General features: G+C 40.4%; 1 protein-coding gene across 6 annotated transcripts in view; it reads left to right on the top strand.

Annotated features, from left to right (window-relative positions):
- Positions 1-22,010, top strand: part of LOC117540860 (piezo-type mechanosensitive ion channel component 2) — a 111,831-nt gene that overhangs the window by 53,228 nt on the left and 36,593 nt on the right. For all 6 annotated transcript variants that reach the window (XM_034207762.1, XM_034207764.1, XM_034207763.1 and 3 more), the window contains 11 exons: positions 344-537; positions 1,826-1,974; positions 2,820-2,993; positions 7,112-7,395; positions 12,504-12,664; positions 13,515-13,691; positions 14,282-14,404; positions 14,580-14,780; positions 15,216-15,420; positions 15,682-15,783; positions 16,867-17,032. In XM_034207762.1, coding sequence (XP_034063653.1) covers positions 344-537; positions 1,826-1,974; positions 2,820-2,993; positions 7,112-7,395; positions 12,504-12,664; positions 13,515-13,691; positions 14,282-14,404; positions 14,580-14,780; positions 15,216-15,420; positions 15,682-15,783; positions 16,867-17,032 — 1,936 coding nt within the window. The remainder of the gene's footprint in view (positions 1-343; positions 538-1,825; positions 1,975-2,819; positions 2,994-7,111; positions 7,396-12,503; positions 12,665-13,514; positions 13,692-14,281; positions 14,405-14,579; positions 14,781-15,215; positions 15,421-15,681; positions 15,784-16,866; positions 17,033-22,010) is intronic.

The following is a 22,010-nucleotide window of genomic DNA, read 5'->3' as shown; positions in this document are numbered from 1 at the left end:
GGGCCGGTACTGAAGTGGGCCGGTCGGACGATGTGGGCCGGTCGGATAAGTCACTAGCACCCCCCCCGTCGACAATTTAATGTACCGAAGTGGGCCGGTCGAGAGTCCCGGGCTGATTTTTAGTCCCAGTCCGCCCCTGGTTACAAACCATCGATTTAATGTTTATCTTGTGCTTGCAAAAGCCAAAATGGGTGGATTAAAGTAAAGTGTTAGAAATCAGAAAAAAAATGTTGTTTTTACAATGTGTATGTTCCAGTTTGTGTGAATGCAGGTTATTTAGGAAGGTCTGAAGTTAGTCAGTAGGGCAGTGCAGATTTTTCTGATTGGCTGCTGTGTTTTATAGAGGAAGAGGCGTCTGAGGAGGGAGGGGAGCAGGACATCATGCACGTTCTGGGCAGCATGGTCATGGCTCTGCTGATCAAATACTGGATCTACATCTGCGGGGGAATGTTCTTCTTCGTCAGCTTCGAGGGAACCATCGTCATGTACAAGATCATCTACATGATGATGTTCCTCTCCTGCGTGGCGCTCTACCAGGTAACAAAACACACCTGTACACATGTAACTAGATGGAAATGTTCCTTGTGATACTCAACACGCTATAAAAGACGTAGTTATCTTCACTGTGCAACATTTTGTCCACATAAGGGACCTATCATGCAAAATGCACTTTTTGATGTCTTTTATACATAAATGTGTCCCCGGTGCGTCAGGGAACTCACAAAGTGTCAGCAAATAAAACCCTCTCTCTTTTCCTCCCTACCCAAATCTCTAAAAACTGAGCTACAACGGAGCTGATCCAGATTTGCGTCCGCTATGATGTAATATCGTAAATGTGGGCTGGCTTTACACCCACGGCCCTATCAGAAAGTTGCCATCAGAAACAATACCCGACGTGTTTTGGACGTAATATGGTCGGGGTTTACATTAGCATCGCTAACACTCAGAGCTAACCTGTACTGGAGAGAGCAAAAAAGCAGGAAATAAAAAAAGTAACTCACCGTGTGGTAAACCCGCAAGGGAAAAAGCATTTGAGCTCCATACGGTTTCAGAAATAGTCCTTGATGTGGTTTAGAACATGGTATGGCATTTAATCACGGCAGCATTTAGCTGTATCTCTGTAGAATTCTGAGCAGGCACAAGCTCCCCTTTTCTTTTCAAGCTAAGGACCCCAAATCCGTGTTTCTCTAACAGGGCTGGAATAGAGGGATATGAGGGATGTCGAAAATGCATGATCTGTTTGGTACTTTGAGCAAAACACATCATAGACATGTTTGTTATATATTATATCTGAGACCCATAATATATGCCTAAAAATAGCATGCTATAATAGGAGACCTTTAAACATACTCTGTATCTTCTTATTCAAGCGCACAAATTAAAACAGATAAGATGTTTATTGAAATCCTTAAAAAACGTTCTGATCTGTCTGACCTTAACACATTTTCAAATATACCCTACACACTTCCAAAAAGTCTCTTTCATTTCCTAAAATCTTTATCTTATAAGTCCTTTGAAAACAAAGTGGTGTTTTACTACTGAATGTGTAAATAACAAGCATCTTGGTATTACAAGTTTGAATATGGATAGGAACACTGTAACGTTTCCAAAGATTACATTTCCCAATTGCAGAAGCTGCTGACATTTTTAGTATGCCATAAAAAGTGTGTGTACATAATCCACCCTGTATTCACAACGCTTTTATAACTCTACTGGAGTCAAAACAAAGCAGTAACCCTACACCCAGATGTGTTCTGTGATACATTTCGTGCATTAAAGCTGCTGAGAATTCATTACCCCGATAAACACCATTACTCCTGTTTAGGTGCACTATGAGTGGTGGCGGAGGATCCTGAAGTACTTCTGGATGTCGGTGGTGATGTACACCATGCTCGTCCTCACACTGGTCTACACCTTCCAGTTCAACATCTCCCTGCCTTTCTGGAGAGATAAGCTGGGAGTGAATGAAAAACAGTGAGCTCCTCAGAATAACCTTAATTACTGTATGGGTACACTGATATTTGAATGTTATAAAAATAAACACAGTGACATAGAATAACATTTCAGGGAGTTTCATATACTGTTAGTAGCTCCAACACACAACGTTTTAAAGACTGTCCTCCGCTCTCAAATGTTAGTGGTTTGAAACATTTTTCATGGTGAGAAGGTGAGAACAGAAAGCACTTCCTGCCAAATAGAATAAACTCAGTTATGGAAATTCCAAAGATTCAAAGTCACAAAGTCATGAGAAAAAAAAAAAGAATTTGTTTTTTCTTGACATTTTTTTAGTTGTTTTTTAATCGTAAATTCCCCAATTGCATTTCAGAGAATATCCAAGTTATTTTACTTGGATATTTCTGACTTAAATGTCAATTTTATGCCAGAGTATTACCCCCTTCCCCAACGGCATGTCTTTTTTTGCCGTAATTCATGTAAAACGCAATAACGAAGAATACATTGTATGAACTGTAGGCGTCTTCAGTTCAAACAAGTTTAGGTAAGTGAAGCAAAAGCTGATAAGCAGATTTCTTGGCCCGGTCTTTTTTCATTTTCCTGCACATGGTATTTTACAAGGTTATGGGTGATTGTATATTATAAGAGTAGCACTACATAAACCCCTATTGTACCATCCGGAAATGACAACATATTCATTCTCTTTATAAACTTTCATTATTGAGAGTATTTGTTTTATTAACCTTCTTTTGTCATCAATCATTTGAAAGCATTCATTAATGAGAAGTTTTACTCACATATACTGCAAAAAATGATATAAGCTCACATGTTTTCTCCTGTTTCCTCTATTTTTTCCCATCATGCAGTTTGAAGGACCTCGGCCTTGAGCAGTTCGAAGTCGCCATTCTGTTCACCAGGATTTTTATTCCCACGTCCTTCCTGCTGGTGTGTATTCTCCACATGCACTACTTCCACGACCGCTTCCTGCAGCTCACAGACCTCCAGGCTGTCTTGGCTAAAGAGGAGAGCACGATCTACAGGTGAGACGCGTTTGTTACGTTAGGTCCAAAAACTCATTGAGAAGTTGACTTTTCTTTTGTAACTGGTTGGTATAGGTTCATACAGCGAAGTAAAATAGCCCCACAGGCTAATAATCAATCGGTTCTTATAGTCGCTTTATATTTTATTATACATTGGTGTTAAGAAGTAGGCCATTGGTTTGATCTCTTTATGACTGTTTCTCAATCAGATGGTTATGTTGGATTGTGTTCGTTGTTCTCGCGACCAGGAGAGAAGTTAAAATAAAGACACTAATGGAGTCTCTGAAAAGGTTCAATTTGGTACTTTAATTAAAGGTGGGGTCGGTAAGTTTGAGAAACCGGCTCGAGATACACTTTTTGTTATATTCCATGGAATGCTCTTAACATCCCGATAGCAATGAATATCTTAAGTGCTTTGACAAAAAATCCATAACAAAATGTCATCTGTGGAAGCCGTAATACTGTAAAAAGTACAACCAATCCGTTTAGCCGGGCCGGCTCAACGGATTGGATTGCCGCCCTGTCTGTCAGCCTTCCATCTCGTGCACGCACAAATGTATCTCGTGCCCTCATTGGGCGTGCATTGCAGCAGTACTTCAATGACTCGCCAGGCGGCCACTTTCACCAGTCTGCTGACGTCATGTGCGCGTTCATGTGTGTTGGAGGAGGTGCTCTGTAAGGAAGTCTGAAGGAAGGGGCGGATTCTTTTCGGCTGTGTATTTTCAAATTTTAGTGCACTCGAGCCGGTTTCTGAAACTTACCTACCCCACCTTTAAGTAGCGTGGTAATGAAACAAACAGAGGAGTAGTGGAGACATCAGCTGTTGTCTCGAAGTGGTTCCGGTTGAAAGAGAGCGAACAATACTCGCCACCTATCTATATATCTCATCCGTGACTCGTCCTCTCAATGGCAGCCGTGATGTCGGGGGTCCTCCCACCTCTTTCTTCTGTGTCCGATATCGCGTAAAACAGGATTTAGACGTTGTGTGGTCATTGTATAACTCCACACGCCTTTTCTCCTCATACACTCTTTCATCACTTTTTATTTAATGCATTTTAACGGCTATAATCGTTGTTAACGTAAAACCGGAAGTGACGTCACTGTTGATAAACGGAGACTCCTTCCAGTAAAGCTTTTCAAAATAAACTTTAGCAACAACGTTAGCCACAAGCCAATGCTAACCGGAGATGTTTTCAGAATAAAACAGTTTTAAGCTTACTGTATGTTTAAACTAAATTACGTCATTAAACATTGATTTTAATTTCTTACAGTTATAAGAGCTTTTACTGATCATGAAAATACCTTTTAAAGCAACCAGTAGTAATGGATGTTCAGGACTTTTCAAAGATAAAAAAATGAAATCTTCCATTTGTATAAAATCTCATCATCTACAACACAATAAAGTGTGCAACACATGCAGTCAAAGGCCATGAAATCATCTGCTTCCCTCTATGACATTGTAAAATTACATGATAGGAACGGACTGAATTACAACATAAGTCAACTGAAAGTTGATAAACAAAGCCCATTCCTCATCTTTCTCCATTATATTCATGGTAACAGTTGAGCGTGAGGTGAAAACACTCATCCCTTTTCATCTCACACTATTCTGGATAATCACACTAACTGCTAAACACCCATTGTAACTAACCACTGATCTTTGTCACTCATCTGTTGTTGCCGCTCCGTGTACATTCACATTTTCAATTTAACTTTATCCGTGTTGTTGTGCATCTCATTGTTTTCGCCGCCGCTCGCTCGTCTCGTCTCTGCTTCTCTCTGTAAACCTGCTGCCATCTCTCCTCTCTTCTGACACCTTGTTTTTACACAGCCACGCTAAAGTCAATGGCCGTGTCTATCTGATCATGGATAGGTGGGTACCTGCTCGCTTTCTGTGGCATCCATCACCACCCCAGTTCACCTCTGAGTCTCAACTTCCTCTTCCTGTTGCAAAACGTCCTTTTCCCCCTCACTCTGACTTATCCCTGTGACCCTTTTTGTGGCAATGATACATTTATACTCCTAGAGTTTTGGTATTTACTGTCATGAATGGTGTTTGTTTTCAGGTTTTGTATATTATTATTTTGCCTGTAGCCTTCTCTTCATGGGTTCTCTTCATCTTCCTGGATCTTTAACCCCCCTCCAAACCCAAGCCCAGCCTTTTCCCTTCTACTTCTCTCCAAAATAAACTGTCAAACAAGCATGTTTGATTCTAAAATAACTATTCTTCCCCTCCAGTATCTTGCAACACACCCACCTTTCTGCACTGAATCCCAGAAAATTACCCCCTTCCTGAAAAAGCTCGCCTACCCCGAACCACATGAGCCTTTTTGGCACATTTTTATGCCTTTTTAATAAAACCAAGTGGATGTTTGAGGTGATTTCAAGTGTCAGTTTCAGCCTTCCTTTGTTGGTTTTATCTCCTCACTGTTCACCTGTGTAACTTTATTGTCCTGAGCAGCATCAAGCAAAAAATTCCCCTTCCAAAGAGCAAGTAAGTGTGACCACACGAAAATGAAATGCCTGCCTTGATATGCGGCCGGTTCATGCAAGTCAAACCCGACCCAGGAGCTTGCTACATTGCCTGAGAAGATTTTTAAAGGGTTGCCTCCTTTTAGCTCCTACCATTATTCTTGTGCAAGAAGAAAACTCCCTCAGACATTAAAAACAAACAACGTTTAAAGAATGCCAAAGGAATGTGCACTGCTTATTGATTACAATGCCTGATGAAACGCTGCTCTGTTTCCAGTCAGTGGACACACAGCTGCAGATTCCCATCCAAACATTTGCATCGGAGTATTTTGACAATCAACTGGACCTTGTGTATTAATGTTTGTTGTATTTGTATGCTTATGAGGACAGAATGCCTTCAAAAAGATAGCGATGTAAGGGGAAAAGAACATGATAAATAATGTCTATACATTGAACTGATATAGTTACATTGCTGTATATTGTGAAGATCAATTCCAGGTTGCTTTCTAGTAAGGTTCATTTATTTCAGGTTACCAATGTCTGTTGACTTTTTTTTGGCGGCCCCTTTGGCCATAAGCATTAATTGCAGGTGTGTTTTATGATCATATCTTATGAGATACAAACTGTGTGGCCACTTGTGACACTATTGCAAATAGTGCAAATGCAAATATCCAAAGGATATTTTATTACCTAATTGACTTAAGAGACTTTTTTCTAAAATACAAATCCTCGAGAATATTTATTTGAGGTAACTTAAATTAAAAGTATTTTACTTAGTAAAAGGATATATATTTAAGACGTGTATTTTACTTGAAGTCAAAGGTCGCATGAAAAAAAAGCTTTGGGTTATGGCAAGTCAGGTGAACATTGTCTCTCCACTGTCTCTAAAAATCTTAACACAGGGGTGTCAAACTCAAGGCCCGGGGGCCAAATCTGGCCCGCCACTTCATTTTATGTGGCCCACAAGCGCTTGCAAAGAATATAATCAGTTTATTATAAGGTTACGTGCCGCTTTACAGGAGCACGTTGCCCATAAACTACATGTCCCACAATGCATCTCATTTTGTGAGATGTGCACTGAAGAGACTTGCAATTACTTGCAATTATTTGCCCTAGACTTCTGCTTTCAGACGTAGTTAATTATGAAGTTATTACCCTAGATAATAATCCAATGCAGAGGCAATATTGTTAAATAATACATTATTTTATATATATATTATGTATATTTATCTATGTATATTTATATAGTCTTAAAGTTACCACCGGCCCTTTGAGTGCAACCAAAAGTTTGACACCCCTGCCATTTACCGTAAAACTTTTAAAAAGTAAGTCCTTGTTAAAGGTTTTTTCAACCGCTAAGAAAGTATAGGAAGGAGTCTCACGTTCAAATAATAGGCCAAATCTCAACAGCAGTCATTTTATCAGTTTCTAATTTATTTCATTCATTAATAGAAGATGTTGTGGTTCCAGAGTAGCCATTGAATGGTGGAAAACGGCTTGCTTATACATACAGTTTAACGTCAGGTAAGCAGGTTAAAGACATTCAGTCAGTAATTCAAGGTCCTCATAAGTGTAGAGATATAAATATGTATGTGTGAGTCTGCATGCGTGTGTGTGTTTGTAATAACTTCTCCACCTGTCTTCAGACTGGTGCACCAGGACGGCAGCCTGGCGGACATCACCATGCTCAGCGCCAGCTCTGTGGAGGCCACGATATCCAGAGAGGAGCCGCCGCAGCAGGAGAAGCAGCAGCAGGAGCAGGAGGACCAGGGGGAGTGGAGGGGGGAGAAGGAGAAGGTCCTGGTGGTGATGGACGACACCGACATGACTGGAGAGAAACCGAGGACTTTCTCCGACAACCGGCAGTCGAGCACCGACGAGAGCCGGCACTGCAGCGCGGGAACCGAGCCGAGTACCGAGCAGAGCTCAGGTAGAATAGAATAGGATATATCTTTATTGTCATCATACAAAGTACAACAACATTTATTTGGCAACTCTCACTGCAGTAAAAAATAGACACAATAAATATATAAGAGTGGTAAAAGCAGAGCGATGACAGTGCAACGAGATACAGTACAATTCAATGTCAATGTGCATATTACACTTCTAAATATATATTAGTAAAAAGGCCATAAATATGTCTAAATAGTAGTGGTTGCAGTCTGTGAGGGGTGGAGTTAGGACCACGTTAGGACTGATACTGTCTTCTCTTTCATTTTAACACTAATTATCATTATAAGAAGAACAAGAGATAAACAATAAATACTCGTTTGGCGGTTACATCTTGAGGAATGTATCCAGTGTTTCTAAAATATGTTTTCAAGTTCCTCTGAAAAACATGAAATATCAAAGCAAATCATATGAAAACTATAGTAGCACTTGTAGGGCACAGACCTCCGCCAAGGCCAACGGTGCATTCACATGCTCCTCGGATGGTCCCATTTCCTGAGTTAAGCTGTCGTTTCCCGTGTGTTCACAAACTAATATGGAAAGAACAAGGACATTACAGAGGGTGTGTTGTATTTTATTGCTCAGAGCATTTAAACAACACAACACTGAATTGCTGTTCTCTTTGAGGGGGTAGTTTATGTGAATTTCTTAGTCGGGAACTTGTTTTTCAGCTACAGTTTATTCCAACACCATATGAATGCAGGGAAATTGCCGTATCTCATATTGTTAACAAACAAGAAGAATTGTGTTTGTATCCTCTGTGTCATTTGGCTCTGCTCCAAAAGTGAAGGGTTTCTTCCTTGGCCCGTGATACATCCTTCCATTTATTATCATAACAAATTGCAGTAGTAGTTTTTCCTATAATCCTGCTGACACACACACGGACAGACTGAAAACGCAACTTCCTTGTCGGCGGTCATAAAACTTCTCATCCAGAGGCTGTATCTCTGATCATGTTGCAGTCTTGTACTTGAACACTTCTCATGTGTTTTACTTCAAAGTGTATGAAAGCTTTCCTCCATGCCTCCTCCTCTCGTTGGGTTTACAGCTGAGACTCACATGTGCGACGCCGGCTACACTGTCAGGAGCGTAGAGACGTTTTTCTTTTAGATCTGTCTCTGCTCTTCAGTCTGCTCAGAAGACATATGTTGCATACACTCTTTAAAGTCTCTCTTAGACTCAGTGTGCTGTCCAAGTATCCGCCGCCTGCACTCTCCACCAGCCGGCCGTTAATCATCCCGAGGAAAGCTGTAAAAGTCTGTTGTTCTGCAGATTTTTGGGTTCAGTAAGATTTACCTCCAGTTTCCCCTGCTGACACAGAGCGTAGCTCAAGTGGTCACTTTCATCCATTACATCGCCCTGCTAGAGCCAACTAGCGCTACACCATTAGCATATTTACGCAGACCGTCACACTGCTCTTAAATTAAAATGTTATTTATATACACAGAAAATAAAATAGGTGATAAAACACAACCCTGCAGCGCCTCTCCGTTTATAATGAGGTGCAAGCTATGCGAGCTACAGTATATGCCCTCTCAGTGTTTTCTTATCCAAACAATGAGGGCTCTATTAAAACCTGAGATAATATATCCTTTGTAGAAACACATCCAAACTATAGCTGGAGTTTTAATATCCTTTGTGAGAATATTAAGGCCTAATTCTCAGGTAATTAAAGCAACAGTTTAGAAATAGCTTGTAAAACACACATTTGAGGTGTTGCCATCAGTGGCGGTTCTAGACCAATTTGACTGGGGGGGCCACTGGGGGGCCAGTTATTTTCTGAGCGGGGCACAATAAATGCAGGACGAAAAAGAGAACTAGACAGTATGAAGTAATTGCGCAATAGTTAAAACAATGCAATACAGTTATTGGTATTTGTTTCAGTACACTTATTTATTTCAGATAGATCTTATAGTTATTACTGTTAGCTTCAGCTTAAAGGGATAGTGGAAATCCGCGAATTTTAGGTTTAACTTATGTATTTTTATTAAAAATAAGCATAATAAACAATTTTTTTTAATTTCATGCTCCTAGTTTCATTTTATTTTCAATTTTACTGCGCCCTCTCAATGAAACGAAATACTTCGGGAATCTTCGGGTGATGACGAGAGCAAAGGAAGATGGGCACAAACAATGGCGGACATTCAATAGCATTTGCATGTGAATAGCCGACCTTTATTATGGTGAATAGATGTGTTTTGTATGGCTGTAGTGCGACAGCAAATGCAGAGAATGGCGAATCGACGCATGCGTTTCCAAGAAACCCAGCCATTCGTCGTCAGTGGGTGAAATTTGTTCAGATAACACGGGCAAACTTCACGGAGCCGAAGCTGACGAGTAATTCGGCAGTCGTGTGCTCCCGTCATTTTACTGACGATTGTTTCGAGATTCCTCGGTCTCTAGCTCAAATTGAAAGTGGAATACATAAGAAGTGAGTATTTTATTATGTTTTCTTGTTGATTTAATGCATCATTAGCCTGTACCATTTTGTACAACGCCATTTATCCGGTACACAGTGTCAAATGACTACACTACAGTCATCATATAGACATGATAGACTAACAGTACTGTGAGTACAGCCTACACTTGACAGGCAGCCTGGCTATCCTAGGATGTTGTTTACTTTCTCTTTTCTGGCTGATAGCTCCAGGAATTCGAGGTCTTACAGTGATGACATTACATGTGTGGAATCTGTGGAGTCTCAGCTTTAAATCGTATATCTTGTTTGTGCAGTTAAGATACGGGCATTTCTACCGTGTGTTGTGTGTAAAAAAGCGTTAGCATTAGTTAGCATTGTTTCGCTCAATGCTAATTCAAAGGCTTGGTATTACTCTTGTGTTTTTTCTAGCTAACAATTGTTCTTATTGTCAGTTAGCGGAGTTTCTTACCTTTAAAAGTGTATGAAACATTAATAGTTTCATAAATGTTAAGAAGCCCTGAGACATGTGAGAGAAAAAAAACTGTGGGAGGGGTCCACTGGGGGGACCTTCGGCCTTAACTGGTTAACAATGATTAATATTTGTAAAGGCTACAGGTGATCTTAAGATGCGTGAGCTATGCTTAGGGACCTACCAGTCAAGATTATTTGTGCGTAGGGGTGCATCATCTGGCGCCTGGTCCTGGTCATCCTCGCCATTGCCCATGCCGTGAACCATCACCTCGGGCTCGGGCTCGAACAAATAAGGACGTAATGGTCCATCGTCTGGCTCAATATTGTCACCATCGTCGCTTACTGAACCGGATTCAGATTCAGTTCCTAAAACGACATTTTCGTAGGAAAGCCGAGAGGATGTTTCTGACTCGCTATCATCACTGGATACCTCGTACAATCCTTCTTCTTTGTCTGGTATATTTGCCCTTCCACGTTCATTCTGCATAGACGCCATGGTTTGTTATCGTATCGTCTTCCTGAGTTTTCGTCACTTCCGGTTTGGCTGAGTCGAACATTTCGTTTCTAAAAAACTTCGGGGAAGCTGCAATAAAGTGCTTCTAACATGCGTAAGGCAATTATTATATTTTTTTAATCAGGTGTGATTGTTTTGGTATGTAATTATGCTTGTATATAAGTTAAAACGAAACTATTTGAGGTTCCATTTCCACTATCCCTTTAAGTTATAGTGCAATGTTTGCATTAACACCATATTTATATAAAAATAAAGGCAATGAACAGTTACATCTCTACTTTACATAAGGGTGTCTGCACAATCTCACATTACAGCAACAAAATCCTTTTTTATTTTCTGGTACTCGGTTTTTGGCAAACCGAGTACCAGAAAATATACATTTATAAAAAAAAAAAAACGTTTCATTGTTAGGGGGGCCACAGGGGGGTCAGTGTTAGGGGGCACTGGCCCCCCTGGCCCCCCTAGACCGCCCCTGGTTGCCATGCATCGTGACATATGGGGGAAATGACATAAACAAACATTTTACAGTTTCACAATATATCTGAAACATATGCTTAGCTGTTAAGTTTGCTCAATAAAATGTTATACATATCAAAATGTAGCTTTCCCTCACTAAAATGCAGATTGTCTTACACATTGGTTCCACTAATTGAACACACTCAATAAGAAATAGTTTGCTGAATACATTTCATTATTTGACTGGAAATGATTTGTAAGACTGAAACTAAGTATTTCCCTAAATCCCAATGGTATTTTGTTTACTACAACCGATAATGAAAAATTAGACAAAGTTAGGGAACTAGAATGACAGATTTTTTTCCCATTTTTGGTTAAACACTCATTTTGTATCTGTTGCTGGGCTAATAGATTATACGTTTGTTTGCATTTACAATTAATCATAACCACATTTAAAAACGTTTCGACAACCTCTAAATGTTTGCTGAATTTTAACTTGTTTTAATGTTTATGAGGTACAGTTTGTGTTTCAATGGAATTGCTACTCAGCCTTTCTGCAAATACATCAATATACTAATAAAAAATAGGACTGGAAAAGTGCATTTATTAGGGTCCATCTTTACCCAGTGGTTTAATACATTTCTATGGCAGCAGGACAGTCTTTTTTAAATAAGATATACTAACAAAAATAAGACCTGTTCCTGAAGTGCAAAAAGAGATTCTGCTCCAGCTGGGGTTGCTGTTTTAAAAGCTACGTAAGCAAAATGTCAGTACTGTTCAAACCGAGACAGACTGCACAGCTGTAAGTGTCAGGGAATAATTCTGTATACATGTTTACCTTTTGCTCTCTGATGCAGATGCCCAATCTTGGGCAGCCGCTATCTCCCTTAAGGAGGGGCAACAAATGTGATTCAGTTTCACCAGCTGTTTAGTCTATCTATTGAAGAATGTTGAAACTAGTTCAAACCTGGAGCTACAGGAGGGTTCTTCAGAATTGATTGTGGCATCTCAACTGTGTGGTCATACCGTGGCCCGTGACATGTCTTGAGAATTCTCCGGCCGTGGCTCCAAATAAACCGTCAGTGTTTGCCATCAAAGCTCCAGCTCTCCTCGTGTCTCTCCGAGTCCTGTTTCCAATTGCTTCAGAAGTTTCCCCCACAGTAATGAAGAGATGAAACCTGGAAACTCTTCACATTTGCACCTACTTAGTCACTCTCCTCTCTTTCAGAACTGAAGAATAAATGGCACCTGGTGGTCGACCGGCTGACGGTGCTCTTCCTGAAGTTCCTGGAGTATTTCCACAAACTGCAGCTGTTCATCTGGTGGTTACTGGAGATCCACATCATCAAGATCGTGTCTTGCTACATCGTGCTGATCGCCGTCAAAGATGTAAGAAAGCTTGACATTACACTTTAAAACAAGGCTCTATATTAAGCTATAAAGCAGAGGTGTTACGCCCGATACGAGCCAATTTGCAGCCTCAGATTCTCGGGGGCTTTCCAGCTGTGAAAAAGCTGAGGTTAACAAGGTGGCAGTGCCTTTGACATTAGGGCCCTTTGAAAATGTTCTCTTGTTAAAATTGGGCCACATGCTACACTGCTATTTTTCACATTACATACCAGCGGTTTCCTGAGGCTATTTCGATTTGTTTGTAAGTAAATCACTCCTGTCACAATCTTCTCTAACTAAGGTCATTTCATACAGTTCTGAGTCAAAAAGCTATTACATTTCCAATCACAAATACCCACTGTTAGCATTGCTCACATTTCCTTGGTAGATTTTATTGCTCATATGCTGTAAAAAATAACAACACAGAGCCAACTGGAACCAATAGGGAATAAACCAGGATTGGTTAAAGAGTTACACCGCAGATTTCTTGCCATCAACTCTCTCTGAATGAAGCCTTGAGCTTGGATAAGCTGCTTGGGCTTTTACATTCTCATTAAAACTGACTTTTATAGACTTATATTTATGTTTTGTAATGATATTTTATTCATAGTTCCTGACCTCAATTTTTACGAGTACATTTGGATTTTCCTCTCAATTTTCTTCACCTCTTTTCTCCAGTTTTTTTGTTTGCGTAAAGGGATGTGCAATTGTATTCAAGCACTTCTTACCTACAGTAATTATGAATCACATGCATATAATACATGAAACAACTCAATAAATACTAACACTAGTTGGTGTAGGATTTATTCGTTTTTTCCTGTCCTCATTGCATGCATTGTCTCTTTTTCAGGTTTCTTTGTTCAACTACGTGTTCGTGGCGTCCTGGGCTTTCGCGCTGCCGTACTGCCAGTACCGGCCGCTCGCCTCCAGCGTTTGCACGGTCTGGACGTGTGTCATCATCGTGTGTAAAATGATGTACCAGCTCAAGTTCGTAGAACCCAAAAAACACTCCATAAACTGTTTGATGGTGATTATAAAGAAAGAAATTGCTTTTTTTTCCATTCATATTTACACAACATAGATCATATCCTTACAAGGGCTGTACTGAATGTCTCATTTTATTCACATTTGAGGCTTTGAATCTTTTCCTAGATTTCAGGACACCCTAAAAAAAATAAAAAGTGAAACAAATGTCAATAAAGTAATTAATCAAGTTATTACTATTTTTTAATCATCTTTTTTATTCAATTGAACTTTTGTATAATCGTACGTGCCTCGTTTTGAAAATAAGTGTATTAAAAAGGTATCATTTGTTATATAAAAAACATTTTGTGATCTGTGTTTAACAAATGCTGACTTTAAAAAAAAATAGACAACACTCAATGATTGAATTCACGACAAATATTTTAACACTAGTTATATTATTATAGCTAAGCTTTAAATGAAACTGCAGAAATGCCAGGTTTAAACAAAAGTAATTGACATGCCAGAGAATTTTAATGTAAATGTTGGTGTAGAATCTAAAATAATTGCTGCTTCAAATTACTCAGTACAGCCCTTATCCTGACTATGCTTACACTTTTACTTCATATATACGATGATATGTTCTGTCCACAGCCAGAAGACTACTCAGAAGACCAGAAGAATGACATGAATAAGTCTCTGCTGTATAAGAGTCCGGTGGATCCAGCCAACTGGGTCGGCCTGGAGAAAGCTGACGACCTGCTGGGCTACCTCAGGGTGAGGAGCACAAACAGCAAACACAAAACAATTTAAGAAATGTAACCATATTTCCATTACTTTTGGATTACCTCCAAATGCAATGCAAACAGAGACAAAAGAAAATAACTATCAATAAGAATGTATTTTTCACATTAGAACAACACATTTAAAGATATTCTCTCCATCTGTGCAGGACAACCTCATGATGCTAGCTCTGTTAGCGTTCGAGGTGACCATCTACCGCCATCAGGGATATTTCAGACTGAGGAACAAGCTGTCGCCTCCCGCCGCCCGCATCATCTTCCATGATATCACACGGCAACACCTGGACATCGGCATCATCCGCTTCATGAAATACTTCATCAACTACTTCTTCTACAAGTTTGGACTTGAGGTAAATACAAATGAAAAGAGCTTAACGAGGCCCTATTTTCCTTTTTGGGGGTTTCCCTCTTCTGTAGTGTGTTGTATCGGTTTGTGTGCATGTAAATGGTCTGCAAAGGCTAACATGTTCCCAAAATTCCCTCCAGCGGGAGTTTCTCTCCCACACACTCCCCAATCTGCCTCAATTGGACTCCTTTGTTTACTTCCTTAACAAAGTTACATCACTAAGTGACACTCCCGCTTTCATTGGCTAGCGCTCCAACACATTGTACGTGATAGGCTAAGGGGCGGGGCATCTCCAAGTGGTTGACCAATCAGAGAAAACTGGGCTCTGGTTTCAGACAGAGTGGGTGGAAAGAGAGTATTTGGACCTGAACATTTGCATAATATATCCTCTTTTTGAAAACAACACTTAATGTTTGTATTCCTTGTGTGTTTGCCTCAGACGTGCCTGCTGCTCGTGGTGAATGTCATCGGGCAGCGGATGGACTTCTACGCCATGCTTCACGCCTTCGCCCTGATTGCAGTCATGTACAGACGCAGGAGGAAAGCCATCGCTGAGATCTGGCCCAAATACTGCTTCTTCCTCGCCGTCATGCTGACCTTCCAGTACTTTATCTGCATCGGGATCCCGCCAGCAGCCTGCAAAGGTTTGTGTGAACAACAAGGCCAGATTGTACTTATTGCTTTGATATCAGGACACAATCAAAGACTATCAATCAACCGAGCATTTTACAGTCAATGGGGTCATTATTTAGTGCATAAAATGTGAAATGCTCCTCTGCATTTGTGAAGTGTCATCTGTTGTTTCAATGTCAAAGCTTTAATTGTCATAAATGCCATTCTTTTAAAGTGATCCACAATCATAAATCATATATGTCCGATGATAATGGCGTATGTTTTCATTTCAGACTATCCCTGGAGGTTTCCCAACTCTACGACTGACTCCAATGTGGTCAAGTGGCTCTATGTTCCAGATTTCCGCACCCCGCCTAATCCATCGTTCCTCATCTGTAGGTTTTTCACTTATAGATGTGTAGTGGTTATTGCGAATGTGTATAAGGGCCATTGTAGGTTAAATAAATTATTACAAATTGGGTAATATTCAGAGAAAATAACTTGAATGAATGCTTTGAATTTAGGAGGAAAAACTCCATAAATGTTTCATAAATCTAGGAGGAAAAAAACAAATGTTTGTCAAGGAACCACATCGCTTAACATTACAAGGTGTGATAACCCTCATAACACCACGGACGCCGTTATATAACCAGGTTCCATACTGTTGCACCTCCTCACTAAAATGTAAATGTATCAGGGGCTTTTGTGGTGTGATGATGATCCAAGTCAGCAAAGTGAAGCCATGTGGTTGCTAAAAAAAGTTTATTTTGCGTACATTTGTTAATCTCGGAGATTTGTGGGTGTTTTTTCTCTTCAATCACAGAAATTCTGAAGAAACTCTGTAGTAATCTATTTTTTAAACCTTCTATCCTCATCGCAGGTAATAATACCAATTGTCATTAAAGGTCACCTATTATGCAAAATCCACTTCTTCATGTCTCTTCTACATCACCATGTGTCCCCTCTGTGGAAAGAGACTCTGAAAGTTTGAGGAAGAAAGATTCTCTCTCTTTTTGTCCTGATCCATTTCTATAAAAACCTGTCTGAAAATGAGCTGCTCAGATTTTGGCCACTTGATGATGTCATAATGATGTTTTGGCTTGAGTAACCATTAGCCAATCAGCAACCAAGGTAACCCCCCCCCACCTTATCACCTGAATCTCCTCCTAGAGCACCATTGTGTTCTTTTGAACCAAATCTCTCTCAGAGGGGCGTGGGGAGGGGCTCCTTATTTTCATCTAAAGTAACAGACAGAGAATCAGCACTTTTGAATCAGGGCTGAAACAGAGGGGATTATGGGTAATGCTGCAATAATCTGTTTGGTGTTTCAGCAAAACACTTCAGAGACCTGTTTGTATATATCTAAGACCTGTAATATATTGATGAAAAACAGTATAATAGGGGACCTTTAAAGTTTCTTGTATTATTACGACCAAGATTTTCCCCACAAGTGAAATGTCTCCTCTCTTCTTCTCCAGATGACTTCATGCTGCTGCTGTGTGCCTCGCTCCAGAGGCAGGTCTTTGAGGATGAGAACAAGGCGGCGGTCCGCATCATGGCTGGAGACAACGTGGAGATCTGCAGAGATCTGGACGCCGCCTCCTTCAGCGTCCACAACCCCGTCCCCGACTTCATCCACTGCAGGTGACCAGTTGCCCCGCTTTGTGTGGGACTGCACAGCATTTTTGTCATTGTTCTCACACATTTTGCCAATGTCCCGCATTTGATTTACAGTCGCCCGTCTAAAACTTGGCTTTTATCCAAAGGTGTTGAGAAAACAAGAGAGGGCTATCACCATTAGCTGTGTCAGATGTCAATCAATCAACAGAAAACATTGATTTACTTATGGGTGTAGCCGGTGGAGGGAGATTCCCAGACACAAAAACACGAGAATATTATTGATGATAAAAATGTTGAAAAAAATTCCATTCAAAATTGATATTTTTTATTACTTCACTTGCATAGTTTGTGTAAACAATTAAACCATAGTAAAGCGTTGTAAATAATATTTAGAAGCTAATAGTTTCTGAAGACATTTTTATTTTTAAGGGTTGGATAGACATTATATTTAATTGTAAACTAGCTCTTAGCGAAGCAGTAACATGTCCCGCATTGTCCGCACAAACGTAATTTTGTCCCACATTTGGCTTGGTCACCCTAGGCACAGAAACGTACATCAATGTTTAGCTACATTTACTGCAGCAGGAAGTGGAGCAAGTATGTTTCTGTTTTATTCCTATCAGAGCTACTTGGGTAAAGTTTATGGCACTTGATCCGAGACTTTTATTTCACTTATATTAGATTTTACAGTACCAGTAAACATTTTATAGTTTGGATGCCATTTGAGCCCGGCATCACCAAGAGGGACAAGATGCATACATGGAGAGGAAGTGAAGTCGCCAGTTAAATTGATCCTTAATTGAATTGAATTGATTTATTTAAAACAAGGGACAGTGTACATTAATCAACATATTAAAAACATGTACTCGAATTAGCCAAAAGGCTAGTTTTCATCGATAGTCCCTTTGCCAGATGGTGATAGACATCCTAAAAGCAATAATACAAATACCACAACATTGTTATACCATTGTACATATTTACAATAGATGACATCACTGACTACAGATAAGAGCAAGTCATGATAATAAATAAATAAAACATTTACAATACGCACTCATGCACACACCTACACCCACACATCAGTGCTGACACTGTTGGTTTGCAATGAGCCACCTTTTAATACTGTGCTTGAATGAGTAGTCATGATGTTAGATTTGTTCAAAACAATCAGCACTATTAAGAAGGTTTTGTATTTGTATAATATATGGGTTACATCGATCCCACTGTATGGATAGGGCGGTGGTGGTGAAGTCGATAGGGACTTAGCTTGGCAACTGGAAGGTCACCAATTCAAGTCCCGGCAAGACCAAGTGCTACCGAGGTGTCCCTGAGCAAGGCACCGTTCCCCACACTGCTCCCCGGGCGCTGTTCAAAATGGCAGCACACTGCTCCGAACACTAGGATGGGTCAAATGCAGAGAAACAATTTCCCCACGAGGGATTAATAAAAGTCCATCTTATCTTATCTTATGAATGCTTGTGGTGTCTATGTAGAGCAGGGGTGGACAACCGGCGGCTCTCGAGCCGCATGCGGCTCTTTGCCTAGTTTCATGCGGCTCTTCAGTTCATATCGAATTTTATATGTGTGAATTTGGGGGAGAGACACTGACTACTGACTAGTGTTGCACGGTGTACCAATACTTGAAAGGTACCGCAATACCCTGCCGTTAAAAACGTTACGATGGCCCCGGTAATGGTACACATCTCAACCTGTCGTTCAATGGACAGCTTCCCCCCCCCATCTATGTATATACTCGCATTTTAGACTCTGTTACTAACTGTATATCTGTAGACTTGGTATGTCTTAAATGTCCGGTTAGGATGTATTAGAACGAAATCTAAAATGAAAATTGTAAACAAGCAATCTGTATGTAAAAAAAAAAAAAAAACACCTGTATGTAAATAAGCCATCTGTATGTCAAATATGTCTTATATGTCTTAAATGACATGATGAATTGGAAATGGGGGACCCTGATGTAAACAAGACGAAAGTCTTTCTCTGGTCTGCATCCCCTTAACAATTGTATGTTTTGAGCTGTACTGTACTGTACCCAATATACAAGCTGTTAATAAACTTTTCAATCAATCAATCAATCAAACGATTCCTCCGTTTCATTAGTATCGGTACTTTAAGAATGACGGAGAAAAGTACTCCGGTGAGAAAGCGCTGTTTTAATAAGAGCCGTGTGTGTTCAGTGCTCTGCTTCCACCCCCTGCACTGCAGCCGTGCCTGCAGTCCCTCCCTTCTCAAGCACGCTCTAAGTCCCTCCCCTCTCTCGTGCACGCGCTAGCTGCCAGAGCATGTGAGAAAACGAGAAGCATGGCTGCAAGTGGGAGTGCAACTGCCGCTGCGCCTCGGCCTGTCTGTGAGACATGTATTAATTTGATTTAATACGAATTCTTGTCATTTACTTTATTTATTGTTCTCATTGTTTAAAAGTTTGTGTTATGGTTATGGTTCTGGTGTGAAATAAAGCACAATAATTACATTTAAGACTGTTTCCCTTTTTTTAAGAAAGTATCGAAAAAGAATCGGAATCGCAATTCTTGACTTGGTATCGAAACCAAAATGTTGGTACCGTGACAACACTACTCCTCAGAGTTAAACCTAATATTTAGTAGGTCTGTTAAGTATCGAATGCTGATCATTCTGACGTAATTTGGCCGGTCAAAGTTGTTTGGGCTCGGATAAAATCGCTCCGTTACTTTCGTCCCGTGTTACTTTCGTCCCGGCTCCCGGTGTGTATGTGTGGTGTCAGGTGTCAGTATGAGAGGATGCCAGCGCGTCTAATTTTGATGTGGCCCAAGAGCCAATCACAATAATACCTGCGATGCAGTGAACCAATCACATTTGAGGGGGGGAAAACCTATCGTTGATTAAACATTATCCAGTGTTTCCCCTACCATTGTCTTGGAGGGGCGCTGCACCCCGCCAACGGAGCCCCGCGCACCCCCTGAAATTCAAGGTGTTTAAAATATATATATATATAATTTTTTTTTTTTAAATATATTATATAGCACCAAATTGCAAATAATCTATAACTACTGTCACTTTTCACATTGAACACGTGCTCTTTTATTAAATAAACTAAACGCTTTCATTTCAAGTTGTGAGTTTAGTGTTTTTGACCCTAAGAAACACTGATGCATTAATCAATAACAATAATCCACAGTTCCTCTCTCTGCTCCAGAGGATTTAAAAAATATATATCCCAATGCCACAAAAATGCATCAGTGACGTGGTTGAAATCTTGTCTCCAGAAAACAAAAAACTGAAACAAGCGGTATCAGTGTGTTTGATGTGGCTCTTTGCAGTAACATAGAAAAAATGTGGCTCTTAACCTCTGACTGGTTGGCCACCCCTGATGTAGAGTAACACTTTTTTATACGTTTTTAAAAGGAAAACACAAACTTTAGAGTTTCACCATATTTGTTATTTGTTCCTACCAATGCAGAAATATCTATTTAGGTCTATGGTTTACTAGATTATACACTGATACAAAATGCATTATTTGGTAGATTAAAGAGGTGGCTGTTTTTATTAAAAAAATGTAAAACCCACTGTACCGAACCTGCTCAACACCAAACAGCAGACAGACACAGTTAGCGAATAGCGGGTGAAAATAGTGGAACATTTGGCAGCTAATGTGCCAGATATTTCCTCCAGGAGTTGGTAGGGACCAGACAAGATCGTTAAAACAGAGTAAATACTGCATTTCATCATGTGAATACAAGCATGAATGCAAATCAATAATACAATTTCTCCAAAACAACTGAATTTGTAAGTAAACATCTGTTTTCTAACTCTATCATAGCTTAAACATTTTAATGTCTGGTTCATGACTTGTTTCTTCTGCCCCAAGAAAGAAAAAGAAGAGAAATACTTATTGCAAACCAGGATGTGACTGACGTAATTGATCAATTAGTGCTTTGAGTTGAGTGATGGGGTGAAAGCCAGTGAAGCAAGCTGCAGGTTTGATTTCCCTCCCTGGTCGGGTACATTTAGAAAAGTATAAAGAAAGGCATCATACTCCTCAGAAGTCGGTCTAATAAGACTCCTCTCCAGTGGAGCTGCTCCGATGCTAACTCAGGAGAACACTGCTGTTATACTTGGCTGCTTTCTGCGTTACTGTACCAATCCTAAGTGGAGTGGTGCTGAATAAGAACACACTCTCTCAGCAAATCCTTTATCCTAGACAAATATAGGTGAGACAGATGACCGTAGCTTAGTGAGAGACCCATTGTATATACAGAAGTCTGGCTGTTGTCCGATATTTGAGTTCAGAGCAGGATACTGACTTTTCACCTGAAAAGAGTGAAGAGAGATTTCTTTGAGAGGCAGGGAAATAGACAGCGAGTCAGAAAGACAGCGAGAGCATCCTGACCTGTCCACAGTCATTGATTATGTGCTCTTCACATTCCACACTGTTTTGATGCGCAAAGTGGACAAGTCTTTTATTAACGCACTCTGTGTCCATCAACAAGCCCCTAGTAGAGAGAAGAGAGCAGTACAGCCCGTCTGTACGCGCCGCAGCAGCTCTGCACTTATTCCATCGTTTCCCTCCAGGATCCAATTACGGATACGGGGTGGGGGGAGAAATCCATAATCCACAAAAACACTCTGTCCGTCACTCCGCGACTCAGGCGCTTTTGTCCTGTACTCTAACTCAATAAATAGCTTTTAAGTATGGAGAAGGTATTTTCTCCCCCTGATGAAGAAGGACACTCACTCAGCGATTCCGGCCCATCAACGCATCGTCCGATCCAAACCCACTTCATCACAGCTGCTTCCTCAACAGTGCAGCTGCTGTTGTGGTCCCATGTTTTCCTCAGGTCAATCCAATTAATGCAAGTTGCTTCCTATGTATCCTCTCCACACATCATATTGATGGTCTCTCACCTGAAAACATAGGGTACTCAAATGCTTTTAGCATGTTACTGTACACACACGCAGAAGTGACCATTATGAACCTGCGCTGAGTGACAGGAGTCTGGTTTCACGA

This window comes from Gymnodraco acuticeps, unplaced genomic scaffold, assembly GCF_902827175.1.
Source record: "Gymnodraco acuticeps unplaced genomic scaffold, fGymAcu1.1, whole genome shotgun sequence".
NCBI classification, from domain to species: Eukaryota; Metazoa; Chordata; class Actinopteri; order Perciformes; family Bathydraconidae; genus Gymnodraco; species Gymnodraco acuticeps.
This window is presented reverse-complemented; position numbering and strand designations above follow the sequence as displayed.